General features: G+C 36.4%; 1 protein-coding gene across 11 annotated transcripts in view; it reads left to right on the top strand.

The window, feature by feature from the left end:
• The window catches only part of GAS2 (growth arrest specific 2), a 176,214-nt gene that overhangs the window by 59,696 nt on the left and 100,442 nt on the right, over nt 1–16,076 (top strand). For all 11 annotated transcript variants that reach the window (XM_044943460.2, XM_044943457.2, XM_044943461.2 and 8 more), the window contains one exon: nt 15,640–15,781. In XM_044943460.2, coding sequence (XP_044799395.1) covers nt 15,640–15,781 — 142 coding nt within the window. The remainder of the gene's footprint in view (nt 1–15,639; nt 15,782–16,076) is intronic.

Here is a 16,076-nt window from a genome sequence, read left to right as displayed (position 1 = left end):
CAAGTTCACATATTATCAGCCTTTAATAATATAGAATATTATAAACTGTAAATATTTCATAATAATTGAGTCCTACTTATGTATGTCATTTTAAAATTTGATAGATAATTGGTGAGTTTATGTTAGGAACAGGAGATAATATTATTCATTTGGATATTTATGTATATATGTGTTGTTGGTGAGAAAGAGTATGGCATAAAGATAGACCCAGGGAATTTACTCTCAAGGAATATAGTCTACTCCAGGAATTTACTCTCTGTTAGGGAGAATATAAAGGGCTTCCCAGGGGGCACTAGTGATAAACAACCTGCCTGCAAATGCAGGAAACGTAAAGAGACGGGTTTGATCCCTGGGTCTGGAAGATCCCCTGGGGGAGGGTATGGCAACCCACTCCTATATCCTTGCCCGGGAAATCCCATGGACAGAGGAACCTGGCAGGCTGCAGTCCATGGTGCCGCAAAGAGTCAAGACACTACTGAAGCGACCTAGCCTGCATGCAGGGAGAATATATGTATGTGGTAGTAGATAGATTTTCAGATCAAGTAAAATATAATTTATTATTGTTATGTTTACCTTCTTTCTTACTTACCTAGACCAGTAGGTGCTGACCTTTTTGTATGAGCAAAAACAAGTCATTCCCCCCCAAGTTCTAATGTTCCTTTTACATTGGAGTTTACGTCTGATGAGCTTTTTGTGCTAAGAGACGTTAGAGAGGATGTTTTTAGCCCCATTGTAAAACTCGACAGAATTCCCACAATCCAAAATGAGGGGGAGAAGAAAGGCCAGGTAAATTTGCCAAGTTTCAGAGGTTACAAGTTTATGTGGATCTGCTGATAAAGGCCTCTCCTTCAAATCTTTTTGGAAAACTATTTCAAAAGTTCCAAGTGTAAGATACTATTTAGTAGTGTGAATGAGGGTTGCATTAAAGATATGTGAAGCATAAGACAAAAAATAAAGCATGTTGAATTGAAATTCCGGAAAACGCAAAAAAAAAATTAAAACAAATCCTGGATTAGAAGGAAGCTCATACACACACACACACACAAGCATAGACATACACATTTTTTCATCTGCATCAGAACACCAACAGAATGTTGCCCCCCTGAGCATAAAAGCAAACCTGATCAAAATTTTCCATGATGATATCATCTCTTCCACTTACGTGCTCACATCCTGCATTTTAACCGCATTCAGGCACATGGGCAAGACAAAATTGTAAAAAATAGTGTAATTGGGGAACTATTTTCATGATATTTGATAGCACTCATTGTGGTCACTGCTGTGTTTCAAAGCACTGTGGATATAGAATATTGTGTCAAGAAAAGTCACTCTCACCATATGGAAAGTAGAAAATTAATTAATTTAAAATGAGCTGTTACTAAATGCTTTGGAGAAATTCAGGTCATTTAACAAATCAGTAATGATTATGCATGCCATTTATTAATGGAGAACATACCCAGATTTTATAATAAGAACATTTTTAAGTGGCTGAAAATCAGGGGAAAAGGGTTTCTTTTTAATTTAAACATGTCTGGAGATTGCTAGGTGATTTAAAATATAAGTACTCACCATATTGACGTGTGTGTGGTCCAAGAGAGGTGGTACCGGTACATTACAGGCTAATGGCATAATGTTTTTTAGATGAGGTAACTGAGTTTACAGTATATAGGGTTTTTCAAATGTATCTTAAGCTTTTAGCGGCTGACTACATGAATGCCTTCTGTTGTTTCACTTAGTAGTTTGAAAATGCATTACATATCATGCATGAAGCTGTCCAGTATGTATTCAGTGTTTATATAACTTTGCCAGTCATGTCTAATTTCACACCAGCATAGGCTGCTTGTCCAATGAATAGCTTGCTAGCACCACTGCTCCATATAAGAAATAAGTAGCAATTTGTGTATATATTTATATATGTATAATTATATACATATAAACTATATTATCAATTATAAGAGAGGAACAATACTGCATTTTGTCCCATGTCGTCATATTTGCTTTATTGTTTATAAAGACTTAAAAGTAAATGTCTGGCCTTTTTCCCTCAGATTAAATGAATTCCCTGTGATAGGATAATGAAGCAAGCATTTGTTAAATTCTTACTCTGGGCCAAATAAGCTTTTTACATGGATTAAATCATCAGATAGTTTAAAACTTAAGTTACATCATTTCAACTCGTCGCTCAAAATTCTCCAATGGCACACTGACATACGTGGAGTAAAAGCTGAAATATTGCTAACAGTCAGTAAGGCACTATGCGCTCTCTTTCCCAGCTCCCTATCTGGTATGATTCCCTGTGACTTCCCCCTCACCCAACTTTGCTGCAGGCGTGCGAGCTTCCTTGATGTTCTCTGAACCCACTAAGCAGGTTCCACCCTCCACAGGGCCTTTGCACTTCCTTTTCTGTCTCCTTAGGGTTGTCCTCCTTCACACGTGTGTGTGACTTGCCCCTCACTCCCTTCACATCTCTGTTCAGATGTCATCTCTTGGCTGACACCTAACCACTCTATATAAAGTACCTTAAGGTTGAGCTTCTAGACTTTTCAACAAATAGTTATTGAACGGTAACTGTGTTCAAGATGTTCATAACTAAAGAGGAAAACAGTAAAGCATTACTGTCACCTCTCAAAGGGTTACCATCTAGTTATGAAAATAAAATAGGAATGTATAAAAATACAGGTATCAGTGGTAAGCACTCAATAAATGGCATGTGTCAATGGTTTTCAAACTTTGTTTCACCATAACATATATTGCATTGATGAAACTTTATCAATTGCTCAATAAACATCTATTGAACACCTAAAATATGCTGGACAAGGTAACTTGTGGAGTGGCAGGGAAGGGAGAATAACTTTAAGCTAATAATTAAGCCAGCAGTAAATGATAGCTTTGTTACATCCAAGTATGGGAAAGTCCAAGTTATATGAGCAAGTAAGAAGACCTAACTTAGTCTTGTAGAAATATTTTTCTCTTATTCTGTAATAGGAATGGGCATTAGGCAGAGAGGGAATAGTGAATGTTTCAAGTAAAGAAAATAGCACTTATGAAAGCCCTTGAATATCAAAGAATAACTTTGAGGAACTAAAGGTAAATGACTATATGGATACTATAACTTAATAGTAGAGCATCAAGAGATGAGACCAGAGCTAAGTTTTGTTGGATGTTGTCCTCTATTTTAAGAACAAAACTATAGGAACATGATCACGTATTTAAAAAGATAACATTAGAGTGTGAAGAATGGATTAGAAGAGGTGAAAATGGGACTGAGGACCCACTTAGAAAGCTATTGTCCGTTTAGCCTAGGATGGTAGCAGAGATACTGGAAAGAAGTAGATGGTTTTGAGCTATACTCTTGGTGGGCTTGGCAGGATTTGGTGATGAATTAGATAGACTAGATAAGGGAGACTGGTTCAGGATTTCATAAATAAAGAAATGGATGACAGTGTTTTATTTTACAATTGAAAAGGCTGGGGAAGAGTTGTGTTGAGGGAAGATCATGGGTTTCTACATACTGTGCAATATGCCCCCATTGGTACCCAGGAAGTGCTGTGGGCTCTCTGCCATACCAATCCTTTAATTTCTGCTCAAGAAGAATATAAGCAAATGAGTAAGAGGGGGACTCTAGCATTAACCTTGAATATGCCTTAATTGCCATAGTCCTTAAAAGATATTCAGTTATAAACCATTAGATCAGTAGTTTTTTTGTTTGTTTGTTTGTTTGTTTTTAAATCACAAACATCTGTAGACTTAACCCTTAAATTGAAACACATCATTGTTCACCATCATCTACTGATACAGATAGGAGATTCTATAGGGGTTCAGGTAACAAGTCAATTTGTCAGTGTGCTCAGGAAGTTTCTGTGGAAGCAATGAAATTTGAATCTCCCAGACCTGGTGTTAACAGATGGATGGAGAGAAAAGGCAAATACAAAGTAACTTTGTGGTTAATGAACCAAATATTGAAGTTGGAAAGATATAAGCATATTCTAGGAGTAGTGAACACTTGATTGATGTGAAGAGTTCATGGAGAGAATTTGGCACATGGACTGATTAAGCTGATAAACCTCAAAGCTACAAGGCTTAAGCATTTGAATCATTTGCAGACAGTCTGGAGACTGAAAGCATTACATTTAGAAAAGTTTATATGACGATGATGTTCAGATTTTGTTAGAAGGATTGGGGTTAAAGATAGGAAGAATATTTTGTGAAGTTTCTGCCTTTGTTCATACATAAAATATTAGAGTGTTTAGAGTAAGAATGTCAATACTATATTGCACAGAGCAGGATATTTGAATACATATTTATTAGAAAATAGCAGTGAGTTGGATTGATTACTTATTGGCCACAGTAAGAAGGGATGAGGGATGACTCAAAGCAAAACTATGCTTTTTGAGGTTTGAAAAACTATGATGATGTGGGGACAAAACTAACAGAATTAAGTTCTGTTTGGGAGAGAAATATAATAATTTGATAGTTATCTTGGATGGCAAGATATATAAGTGGAAATGAGGAATATTTTTGAGACCATGTCTATATGTTTTAGTGATCATTAAAACCCCCAACAGTTCACTGAAGCCACAGGCTGAATTTTATATCATTTTTTAAAAAGGTTCCCTTTGTTTCAGTTTTCTGACAAGCATATATTTATACCTTACTACATGTCAGGCATTTCAAGAACTTTTCATATAAACTCATACATCCATCATAGCAACCCTATGATGTAGACACTATTATTAATGCCATTTAACATAAAGTGAAGTTGGTTTGCATATTTGAAGTTACATAAGTAGTAAATCAAGATTTCAGATTCAAATCCAGGCAGCCTAGCTCCAAAGTTTGTGCTTGTAACCATTCCATTCTGTTGCCTTTTGCTGGTCAAATGCTTTGGCTACACTCAGACTGGTATTTATCCAACAAATTTTCCATAAGCACCATTTGAGAGATGCTGAGGATAAGATGGTGAACAAAACCATACACTGTTCCCTTCCTCCTGGACTAAACCATCTGGGGGGAGACAGTTGCTTATCAGTTAATCTCACATGGGGACAGGGCAGCAAGAGCACTTGAACATTGTGGATTTTAAGAAATTATAAAGCGGAATTGAGGGGTGGTGTTTTGGAGTAAGTGATCCATCATCGGGGATTCGGAGGTAATTGGACAGAGATGTAGAAAGGCCAGAGAACAGTTCTGTGTAAGGGCTGTGTGGTTGGAGGGAGAATGGGGAGGATGGGAAGGTGGGAACAGAAGCTAGTGTGGCTGTGGAAGACTGAAGGACCATGGAAGCCACTATGTACCATGGAAGCCACTATGGAAGTGGAAGCCTAAGGAAGGCTGTGGAAGCCACTTTTCTATAGTGTGGCTATGGAAGAGTAAAGGACCACGGTCCTAAGGTCAGTAGGTGGAAGCCAAGCTAATACAAACCATGGAAGCCATATTATAAGCAGCTCTCTGTCTTTATAAGTGGGCTTCCTTGGTGGCTCAGACAGTAAAGAATCTGCCTGCAATGCAGGAGACCTGGGTTCAGTCCCTGGATTGGGAAGATCCCCTGGAGAAGGAAATGGCAACCCATTCCAGTATTCTTGCCTGGAGAATTCCATGGAGAGAGGAGCCTTGCGGCTGCAGTCCATAGGATCACAAAAAGTCCAAAATGACTAAGCGACTAACACTTCTCTTCATGAATGTAAAATCTCAAACTTTTCCTATGTATTTGTGGGCTTATTTTATTAATTACAGATGTGGTGATGTAACTGTTTTTCAACTCTCATCAGGGTATTTCGTGTAAATAGACTAAAAGTAGACATGTATTTGAAAAAAAATAACGTTAATTGGAGATAAACTATGGTCTAGGATTGGTATTAGGCATTTTCCAAAATATCTTGTTTAATTCTCATAAGAAATTACAAATGATGAACTTGAAGTTCCAAAGGTTAAATAGATTAAACAAGCATTCTTGATCACCATCTTATTGCTGATGATTTGCAGCCTTAAAACTTTCCTCTTTGAATTACTAAAATTTAAATCCCAGTGTTCCAAATTTACTGAGCATCTATGGAGATACCATTATGGGCATTTACAATGCCCCAACTCTGCAGTCCCATAAATTATTTTTAAAAAGTCTGCTCAAAAAATGTTTAGAAATCAGCACTAAAATAAAGAATTTCCTGGAATCCATCTATAAGGCAATCTTTGGACTTTTGAAAATGCTTTTCTTTATTGGATATCATATGGATGAGTACTAAAAAGCAGTTTTCACCAAAATATTAGAACCCTGTGAACTTCAAATCTGCTGCCAATAGTCATAAATTATCATACCTTAGAATGTACAAAATGTTGTTGGAAAGTTAAAATTTAAGATACATTTGGAAAGAGTTTTCCTGTCTATTTCCTTAAGGTAATTTCTTGATTGTAGAAAGGACACAGAAAACTGACATACACTCTCAAAAACATTTTCTGAAGTATCATCAATTTGTTTGAGTTTCTATAAGTAATACTTAACAACTACTGTTAATTTTGTTGAGACTCTGAGGGACTATCACACCTGATAGTCTAACACTCCTCTCTTTAAGAAATCTTTCATATTCACAGAATGTTTCTCTTCCTTCCATTCAGACCTTACTCTTTGAGTCTGAATACTATAGCTGTGATTTAGAGGTGTTCCAAGATGGAAGTGGCAAAAGAAAAGTGACTGTTTTTTACTTCTGTGGAAAAAAAAAGTCAAAGTGTTGGTCGCTCAGTTGTGTCTGACTCTTTGCGACTCCATGGACTATAACCCACTGGGCTCCTCTGTCCATAGAATTCTCCAGATAAAAATACTGGAGTGGGTATCCATTCCCTTCCCTGGGGGATCATCCTGACCCAGAGATAGAACCCAAGTCTCCTGCATTGCAGGCAGATCTGTTATGGTCTGAGCCATCAGGGAAGCCCAGACTTCTGTAGAATTGTCTAAAAAACCTTTTTTTATTCCTTCCTTCCACTTTGACAACAAAAGACCTAATTAATTTTCCAAAGTGTGCATATAATTGATTTAGTACTTCTTAATTTAAAATGTTATTTATTTCTTTATTTTTAAATTATTCCCCACTATGAACATGGAGATTTTAAACTGGAAACCACATATATTTGCCTATAGATCTGATTGTTTAAATCTGGAGTATTTTCATATTAAACTATCCAGATTTCCAAATTATTCTGAAAAAATTGGAAGATCTAACAAGAAATTGTGACTGCATTTCTTTGTGGAAGCAATGACTTAGAACTAAATAAATATGCCTGCTCCTCCTGGACATAGCATGAGCTCTTTCTTCAGTTTTCCACAGTCTCCACCACTTCCTATAGTCTCTTAGAGCTAGTCACTTCATTCTGTTATTTAATCTGCCTGACTTCTGGGTATTTGAGTTTATAACTTGCAGTTGAGAGTGAAAAAATTGGCTTAAAGCTCAACATTCAGAAAACTAAGATCATGGCATCTGGTCCCATCATTTCATGGGAAATAGGTGGGGAAACAGTGGAAACAGTGTCAGACTTTATTTTTTTGGGCTCCAAAATCACTGAAGATGGTGATTGCAGCCATGAAATTAAAAGACACTTACTCCTTGGAAGGAAAGTTATGACCACCCTAAATAGCATATTGAAAAGCAGAGACATTACTTTGCCAACAAGGTCCGTCTAGTCAAGGCTATGGTTTTTCCAGTGGTCATGTATGGATGTGAGAGTTGGACTGTGAAGAAGGCTGAGTGCCGAAGAATTGATGCTTTTGAACTGTGATGTTGGAGAAGACTCTTGAGAGTCCCTTGGACTGCAAGGAGATCCAACCAGTCCATTATAAAGGAGATCAGTCCCTGGGTGTTCGTTGGAAGGAATGATGCTAAAGCTGAAACTCCAGTACTTTGGCCCCCTCATGCGAGAAGTTGAGTCATTGGAAAAGACCCTCATGCTGGGAGAGGTTGGGGGCAGGAGGAGAAGGGGATGACAGAGGATGAGATGGCTGGATGGCATCACTGACTCGATGGACATGAGTCTGGGTGAACTCCGGGAGTTGGTGATGGACACGGAGGCCTGGCGTGCTGTGATTCATGGGGTTGTAAAGAGTCGGACACGACTGAGTGACTGAACTGAACTGAACTGAACTGAGATTACAATATTAGCAATTCTTGTTAGACATAAAATACCCTTGTGATCCTGGGCTAATTTACTTTTCTGGTCTCATTTTCTCCTCCACATGCATTCTATACTCATCATAACACCCATGTCTCTGTCAGATTTTCACTTTATGGAATGTATTGCTCTTCATTTTTTAGGTTTGGTGAGAACTTAAATCCTTCAATTTTGTAAAATGTTGCTTCTTTGTGAGGCTTTTTTATAATGATGTCTGATTAACCTCTCCCCAAAGTTAAAGACACATCCTAACATTTTCCAAAGAACTAAATTTAAGCTTCTGTTCAAATACTTAAACTTCTATTGTATTTCTTACCATATAATACTGTGGTTTTGAGTCCGTTCTCAAAGAACCTGAGAGTCTCCAGAAATGAACCTTGGCCTTGTCTGCCTCCAGTACCTAATGTTAGAACTGGAGTAGAGTTGTGATTTAATAATGATTGGTTGAATTGAATCAGATTAAATTTCTTTTTTTTTTTTAATTTTATTTTATTTTTAAACTTTACATAATTGTATTAGTTTTGCTATTTAAAATTTTTAGAGAGCCTCACCAATTAACCGAATTTCCAAGTGTAGGACTAGATTTCAGGAATTTTTAAGCTAATCTCTGTCTAGTCATATGTAAGCCATTAGTTGGGAGAACAGAAGCTTTTTATAGTAACATGACATTTAGATAATGATTCCCACGTGGATGTATATGTAAAATTAGGCACAATGCAAATAAAAATGGAAAGAATCCATTTCTTGTTGAATTTCCTATATTTTCTCCACTGTAAAGCATCTGGTGCTTCTTAAATAACTGTCAATTAATAATAAATTTTTCATAGAATTTAATTTTGGGAATAGTTTTAGGTTCATAGCAAAATTGAGCAAAAAGTATAGAGGAACGGTACATTTGTTATAATCAGTGAATCCACACTGATGTGTCATTGTCATCCAAAGTCCACTGTGAACCCATTTAGGGTTCACTCTTGGTATTGTACATTCTATGGGGTCTGACAAATGTATAATGACATATACATGCCATTATAGTCTCATTCATAATAGTTTCACGGCCCTAAAAACCCAGTGTGATGAATCTCACGAGGAATCACTTGATCCTACCTCCCTCCTCTTAAACCCCTAATTATTTTAGGTCTCTATAGTGAAAGTCTCTCAATCTTGCCTGACTCTTTGCAACCTCATGGACTATACAACCCATGGAATTCTCTAGGCCAGAATACTGGAGTGAGTAACCTATCCCTTCTCCAGCGGATCTTCCTAACCCAGGAATCAAACCAGGGTCTCCTGCATTGCAGGAGGATTCTTTACAAACTGAGCTATCAGGGAAACCCGATGGTAACAAAGATAAAACTGTCTCTATAGTTTTACCTTTTTCAGAATGTCATATAGTTGGAATTATACAATATGAAATCTTTTTAGATTGGCTTCTTTTACTTAGTAATATACATTTAAGGTTCTACTGTGTCTTTTCATAGATCTTTTTTTTTTTTAAGCACTGAATATTATTCCATTTTCTACATATGTAGCAATTTTTTTCTCCACCTACTGAGGATATCTTGATTGCTTCCAAGTTTTGGCAATTATAAATAAAGCTGCTGTAAATATATGTGTGCAGGTTATAGTGTGGACAGAAGTTTTCAATTAATTAATATCTTAACATTTTATTGTCCATCTCATCTTTTAAACCTGAATTTTGAGCACTAGACCTTCATTTCCAGTATCATTTTATTTTATACCAGCAATACTTTCAAATAATTCAAGATACTTAACATCTTTTTCTAGCTTTTAATTTAAATAATTTCTTTATGATTTTACAGGGTGTATCAGGGGTACTTCACAGGGTGTACCAGCTGGCTCAGATGGTAACAAATCCACTTGCAATGCAGGAGATCTGGGCTCAGTCTCTAGTCTGGGAAGATCCCCTGGAGAAGGGAATGGCAACCCACTCCAGTATTCTTGCCTGGAGAATCCCATAGACAGAGGAGCCTGGTGGGCTACAGTCCATGGGGTCGCAAAGAGCTAGAAATGATTGAGTGACTAACAGTTTCACTTTCACCAGAATTTTACTGAGAAACCTTGTTTAATTATATTTTTTAATTTATGTAAATATTCCTATATTGTTACAGCACGAAATTTATACCAAATTTTGCTGTGGGACCTATTCTCTAGAGTGAAATGTATCTTGGAGAGAGAAAGGATAGGAAAGATTGATTTTGAATTCAATGCCAGTAAGTTCAGTTGCTATTGTCCTAAATCATAGCTCACTCTGTCTGAGGCATGAAGTCTATTGCGGAGTCCCCAGACGAAGTTGACAGTACTAGAAATAATTTTTCCCATTTTTAATTTCAGTAATTTGGTCTTGAAGAACATATTTTCATCCTTTCTAAAGCCACTGGGTAGTTATGTTCATATACCTTGGTACTGTGAATGTTCAATGAAATAATTTTATTGAGAGTTTGTTTTTTTTTCAATAAAATATATGGTAAAACTAAAAGGAGCAAGGGGATACAGTGGAAACTTTGATTCCATCATGGAAAGAGTGACTTTATTGCCTACATATTTGAAAGTACATTCTATATACCCTTTGGAAAAGGAAAGATATTAGTTCTTGGCAATTTCCATTTCTTTTTTTATATATCTCTTCTGTTTTATATCTAAAATGTCTACTTGATGTAATCAAGGGGAATATTTTGTCTCAAACTTTTGTGAAAAATGGATTATTTAAACTACTAGTAAAGTTAAAAAAATAAACTACTAGTATTAAATTTTCAGTTCACTGCCTATGGAGAACTACAGATACCATTCTCTCCATTTTTTCTAGGTTTAATAGGTGAAAGAAAATACACAATTCTTTATTTTAATGCTACCTGGCTAAAACCTTGGGAAATAAATCAAGTGCTGAAATATATTAAATTCCAGGCAATAGTGAGCTTTCATGGAACAGTTAGAAGTGTATGGGTATAAGAGGCTGAATGATTTGATTTCAACTATGTATGAGCTCAGTTTTTCCATCTTAGAAAATGGAGATACTATTATATACCTAATTCATGGCATTACTTTTTGAGAATTAAAAAGGATTACATTATGAGAAATTACATTCTCATAATGTAATTCTCATTACATTATAAGAATTTCACAATCTGTATGAAAGTATAGGTTTTGTGTGCCTGGAGCATGGAGGCACTCACAATGCTAATTTGTTCCTTCCCCACCTACCACGTGTTTCAGAAAACAACAGTCAGGATTGCTTATGTGTGAAGCACTGTATTTGGCTCTGTGGCAGTAAAATGATGAAAAATATCCTGGTTCTGTAGGTGTAAATTATAAGTATTCTAAATATAGTTAATTACTATTGTCCTTCTGAAGCTGTAACACCCACAGTGTGGTAACTAGGGCAGGCACATATTGTACTCTGTAGCACCTAAGTCCACTCTTTCCAAATGAGAAACATAGTTGTGTATCTCAGTAACTGTATCCAGGGGAACTGCTGGATTTGAGGGGACTTGAAAGAAATGGGGACAATATTAGTTAGAGGGAAAGTAGTCAAGTGGTCAAATATTGGACTTTCTAAGCCTCCAAATAATGCATTTATTTTCCATATTATGAATTCCCTAATATGATAGCCACAAGTCACATGTGGCTATTTAAGTGTAAATTGATTAAAAAGAAATAAAATTTAGAAAGTAGTCACAATCAGCACAGCTCAAGTGCTCAGTGGCCACATGCCACTAGTAATTACAATGGGTAGCACAGGTATAGAACATTTCTACCAATATTATCACAGACAGTTCTACTGGAAAACTATTTAAAAGATGAAATTCAAGTTTAGGGGAATGATGCAAATAAATTGTTTGCCAATCTTTTCCTGAGTTCTTATACCTATAGTAGAAAAAAATCAAATGCTTGTAAGAAAATACAAGAGAAGGAAGTCATAGGCAATTCAATATATTTTTCCATGCATTGATGGCAGTGATAATAACCTTTATTGAACACTTACTCCTTCAATTCAGTTCAGTTCAGTTCAGTCGCTCAGTCGTGTCCGACTCTCTGCGACTCCATGAATCACAGCACGCCAGGCCTCCCTGTCCATCACCAACTCCTGGAGTTCACCCAAACTCATGTGTATCGAGTCGGTGATGCCATCCAGCCATCTCATCCTCTGTCGTTCCCTTCTCCTCCTGCCCCCAATGCCTCCCAGCATCAGGGTCTTTTCCAGTGAGTCAACTCTTTGCATGAGGTGGCCAAAGTATTGGAGTTTCAGCCTCAGCATCAGTCCTTCCAATGAACACCCAGGACTGGTCTCTTTTAGGATGGACTGGTTGGAACTCCTTGCAGTCCAAGGGACTCGCAAGAGTCTTCTCCAGCACCACACAGACCACAGCCTTGCTTAACTCATTCCTTCACTTGAATTATATTATTTAATTTGCACTCACACACACATAGTCAATGAGATGCACTTTTTTCCCCTATACATGTTGAATAGAAGAGGAGACTGAGGAACAGAAACATTAAGTAATCTTTCAAAAACTATTGTAGCAAGAAAGTGATACAACTGGGTTTGAACTCAGGTAATTGGACTCCCAATCCCTAGAAGGTGATTCACTTAAGAGGTAATCAGATCAGATCAGATCAATCACTCAGTTGTGTCTGACTCTGTGACGCCATGAATCGTAGCACGCCAGGCCTCCCTGTCCATCACCAACTCCCGGAGTTCACTCAGACTCACCTCCATCGAGTCAGTGATGCCATCCAGCCATCTCATCCTCTGCTGTCCGCTTCTTCTCCTGCCCCCAATCCCTCCCAGCATCAAAGTCTTTTCCAATGAGTCAACTCTTCGCATGAGGTGGCCAAGGGACTGGAGTTTCAGCTTTAGCATCATTCCTTCCAAAGAAATCCCAGGGCTGATCTCCTTCAGAATGGACTGGTTGGATATCCTAATGGATTAAATTGAAAGACTTTAGAAGTGAATTTAATCAGAAAATATTGATAAAATGTAAAAGTCACTCAAAATCTTACTACATATTTTGGAATTATGTAAGATGTAAATGCATCTATGCATCAATCACCTTCCTCAAAGGTAATAACTATTAATTTATGGATATCCTACTTGAATTTTCCATAAATTAATGTTATATAAATAAACACAATGTTCATATTTATAATCCAACATATTTATATGCAATTTAACTGCATATATGGCCATCTATACTGTGTATGTGTGCATATACACACACATCATAAAATGAAATTGTGGTGTACATATGTGTTTGTATATTATCTGCCTAAGAGTATGTACTGAACGTCTTATGGTTCAACAGATATACATTTATCTTATTTTTAAAAAATTATTGCACAGAGGTCCATTGTATTGTATTATGTGTTGTATTATGTACTATTCAACCATCGCTTTCTTGACACATTCATGTCTATTTTTTCTATTCAGTCAGCATTGCAACAAATATACTTGTTCATATATTTTTAAACACTATTATATTTTCAAGATATAGTACAAAATATAAAATACTATTATATTTGTAAGATATAGTCTTACGAGTAAATTGCTAGATTTAAGGATGTATGTATTTTAGTTTTAATAAATATTGACTAATTGATGTTCATGAATATTTTATAAAGGTGATATTATACTATGCTATTTTTTATTGCTTTTACAATTCATGTAGGAAAACATTTCTTTGAAAGCCACTACTTAACCAAATTGGTTAAGCGGTATTATTATATGTGGGCTTCCCAGGGAGCTTAGTAGTAAAGAATCTGCTTGCCAATGTAGGAGATACAAGAGAGGTGGGTTCAATCCCTGGGTCGAGAAGTCATTTCCTGAAGTAGGCTCCAGTATTCTTGCCTGGGAAATCCCATGGACAGAGGAGCCTGGAGGGCTACAGTCCATGGGGTTGCAAAGAGTCAGACACAACTGAGCAATTGAGCATGCATGCACATGGTTATATGTATCTGTATCAGTTCAGTTCAGTTCAGTCGCTCAGTCGTGTCTGACTCTTTGCGACCCCATGAATCGTAGCATGCCAGGTCTCCCTGTCCATCACCAACTCCCAGAGTTCACTCAGACTCACGTCCATCAAGTCAGTGATGCCATCCAGCCATCTCATCCTCTGTCGTCCCCTTCTCCTCAATATATGTATATTCATGCAAAAATTTTTTTATGTCTAAGCCTAAAACAAACTTAGCAACAAAGAGATGGATCTTGGATATTAGACAGACACACTCTTTGAGTGACTTAGTAACTGAATATATTAGTTATGTAACTATAATATCATTGGACAGGAAAAACCTAGTAATATTTTGATATTTGCAGGCTTCACCAATACACAAAGACCACATTTCATTTTTTATAACCATCTTTGTAAATGACCTCAACAGTCAACAACATTTTGTTTATATTTTCTTGTTCACAGAGAATAGAAGGAATAATCCTATATACAAATTTAAATCATAAAATGCTTCTCCCTTGATCTTTTTTGCTTTCAAAGGCAAAGCTCTGTCTAGCCCATATCATCAAATACTTGGCTCAGGCTTTCACATCATGTAGAATCAAACTCTGACTTCATGGAATGCCACGAAAACTGGTTATATTCTATTAAAGGAACAAAAAATACCTCACGCAATTCTTTATAACATTTGGTGTGGTAAGGGAGCTTTCTAGGGCTAAAATTTTTGAGGTTAATAATAGAAAAATCTGTCCAGGTTCACACGCTCCCTTATCTTAAGCGTTTTCTTATCCTGGAAGAGAAATGATGCAGAATGTAAATATGTTTTCAAGTTCAGATAGCAGAAATCCAACCAGAATTTTTTTTGTATTACATAATACAGCAATGATCTGTGATTTAAAAGGAAATAGTCTGAAAGAATGAAGGTAGAATGTTATTGTTGAAAGATAAAAATTTTTAATATTTCCTTTTCTTGGTATTGGTGATAGAGTCTTCTGGAGGTTAGATAATTCTGTTGCTCTCTTTTGACTTTATAATTCTTGTGTAATTCTTATTGTGTGTCTATGTATGCACACAAGAATGGAGCTGTGTATGTTACATTTTATATATGTTCATATTCATATTTGTGTTTCATTCTTCTTTCACAAATGATAAATACAATTATACATACTTTATGAGAAGTACTGAGAATACACAGATGAAAGATAAGTCCCTCCCCCACCCTTGCCCCCGCCATGAAAAACAGTAGAAGAGAAAGAGAGTGGCAGTCTGAACCAGGGAAAGGATTTATGTATATTTACTTCTAGATATTAAAAAGGCAAGTTTATGTTTACAGGCATAGGTTTTCATACTCTCTTGATTACCAACTAAGTTTCATTTGTGTTTCATATCCTTTCCTATAGCTATTCACAAATCTATTTACTGCTGTGAGGTCATACCAAAGCATTTTATTGAAAACATAAATGTGTCACTGTGATGACTGCCAGATATTCCGCCAGAGTGAGATTTCTTTGTTTTTCAGAATCTACCCTTGAAGAAGATTCCATGCAAAGCCAGTGCACCCTCAGGCTCCTTTTTTGCCAGAGACAATACAGCAAATTTCTTATCCTGGTGCCGAGATTTAGGAGTAGATGAAACATGTCTATTTGAATCGGAAGGTTTGGGTATGTATATTTCTTTTAGAATTTTAGTTGATATGATATTAAAATTATTGTTTGTAACAATATTGTTTATAACTCTCAAAATTAACTTCTTTGTATGATTCATTTCACAGTTTGTTAACTTAAAAAAAATGTAGTTTGTTGTAAACTTGTAGAGTTTTTGTAAACTTGTGTTTTTGAAGGTAGAAAAATTCACCCTCTTACGCTTGGTCACCTTGTGCATAAAATAACAGGAACATAAGTAGCAGAATTCTTTCCTGGCTAAAAATAAGCATATACAATACAAAATGGGGGGATT

The sequence above is a fragment of the Bubalus bubalis genome, chromosome 5 (genome assembly GCF_019923935.1).
Source record: "Bubalus bubalis isolate 160015118507 breed Murrah chromosome 5, NDDB_SH_1, whole genome shotgun sequence".
Lineage (NCBI taxonomy): Eukaryota > Metazoa > Chordata > Mammalia > Artiodactyla > Bovidae > Bubalus > Bubalus bubalis.
The sequence above is the reverse complement of the archived record's forward strand: the minus strand, read 5'-3'. Positions and strand labels throughout refer to the sequence as shown.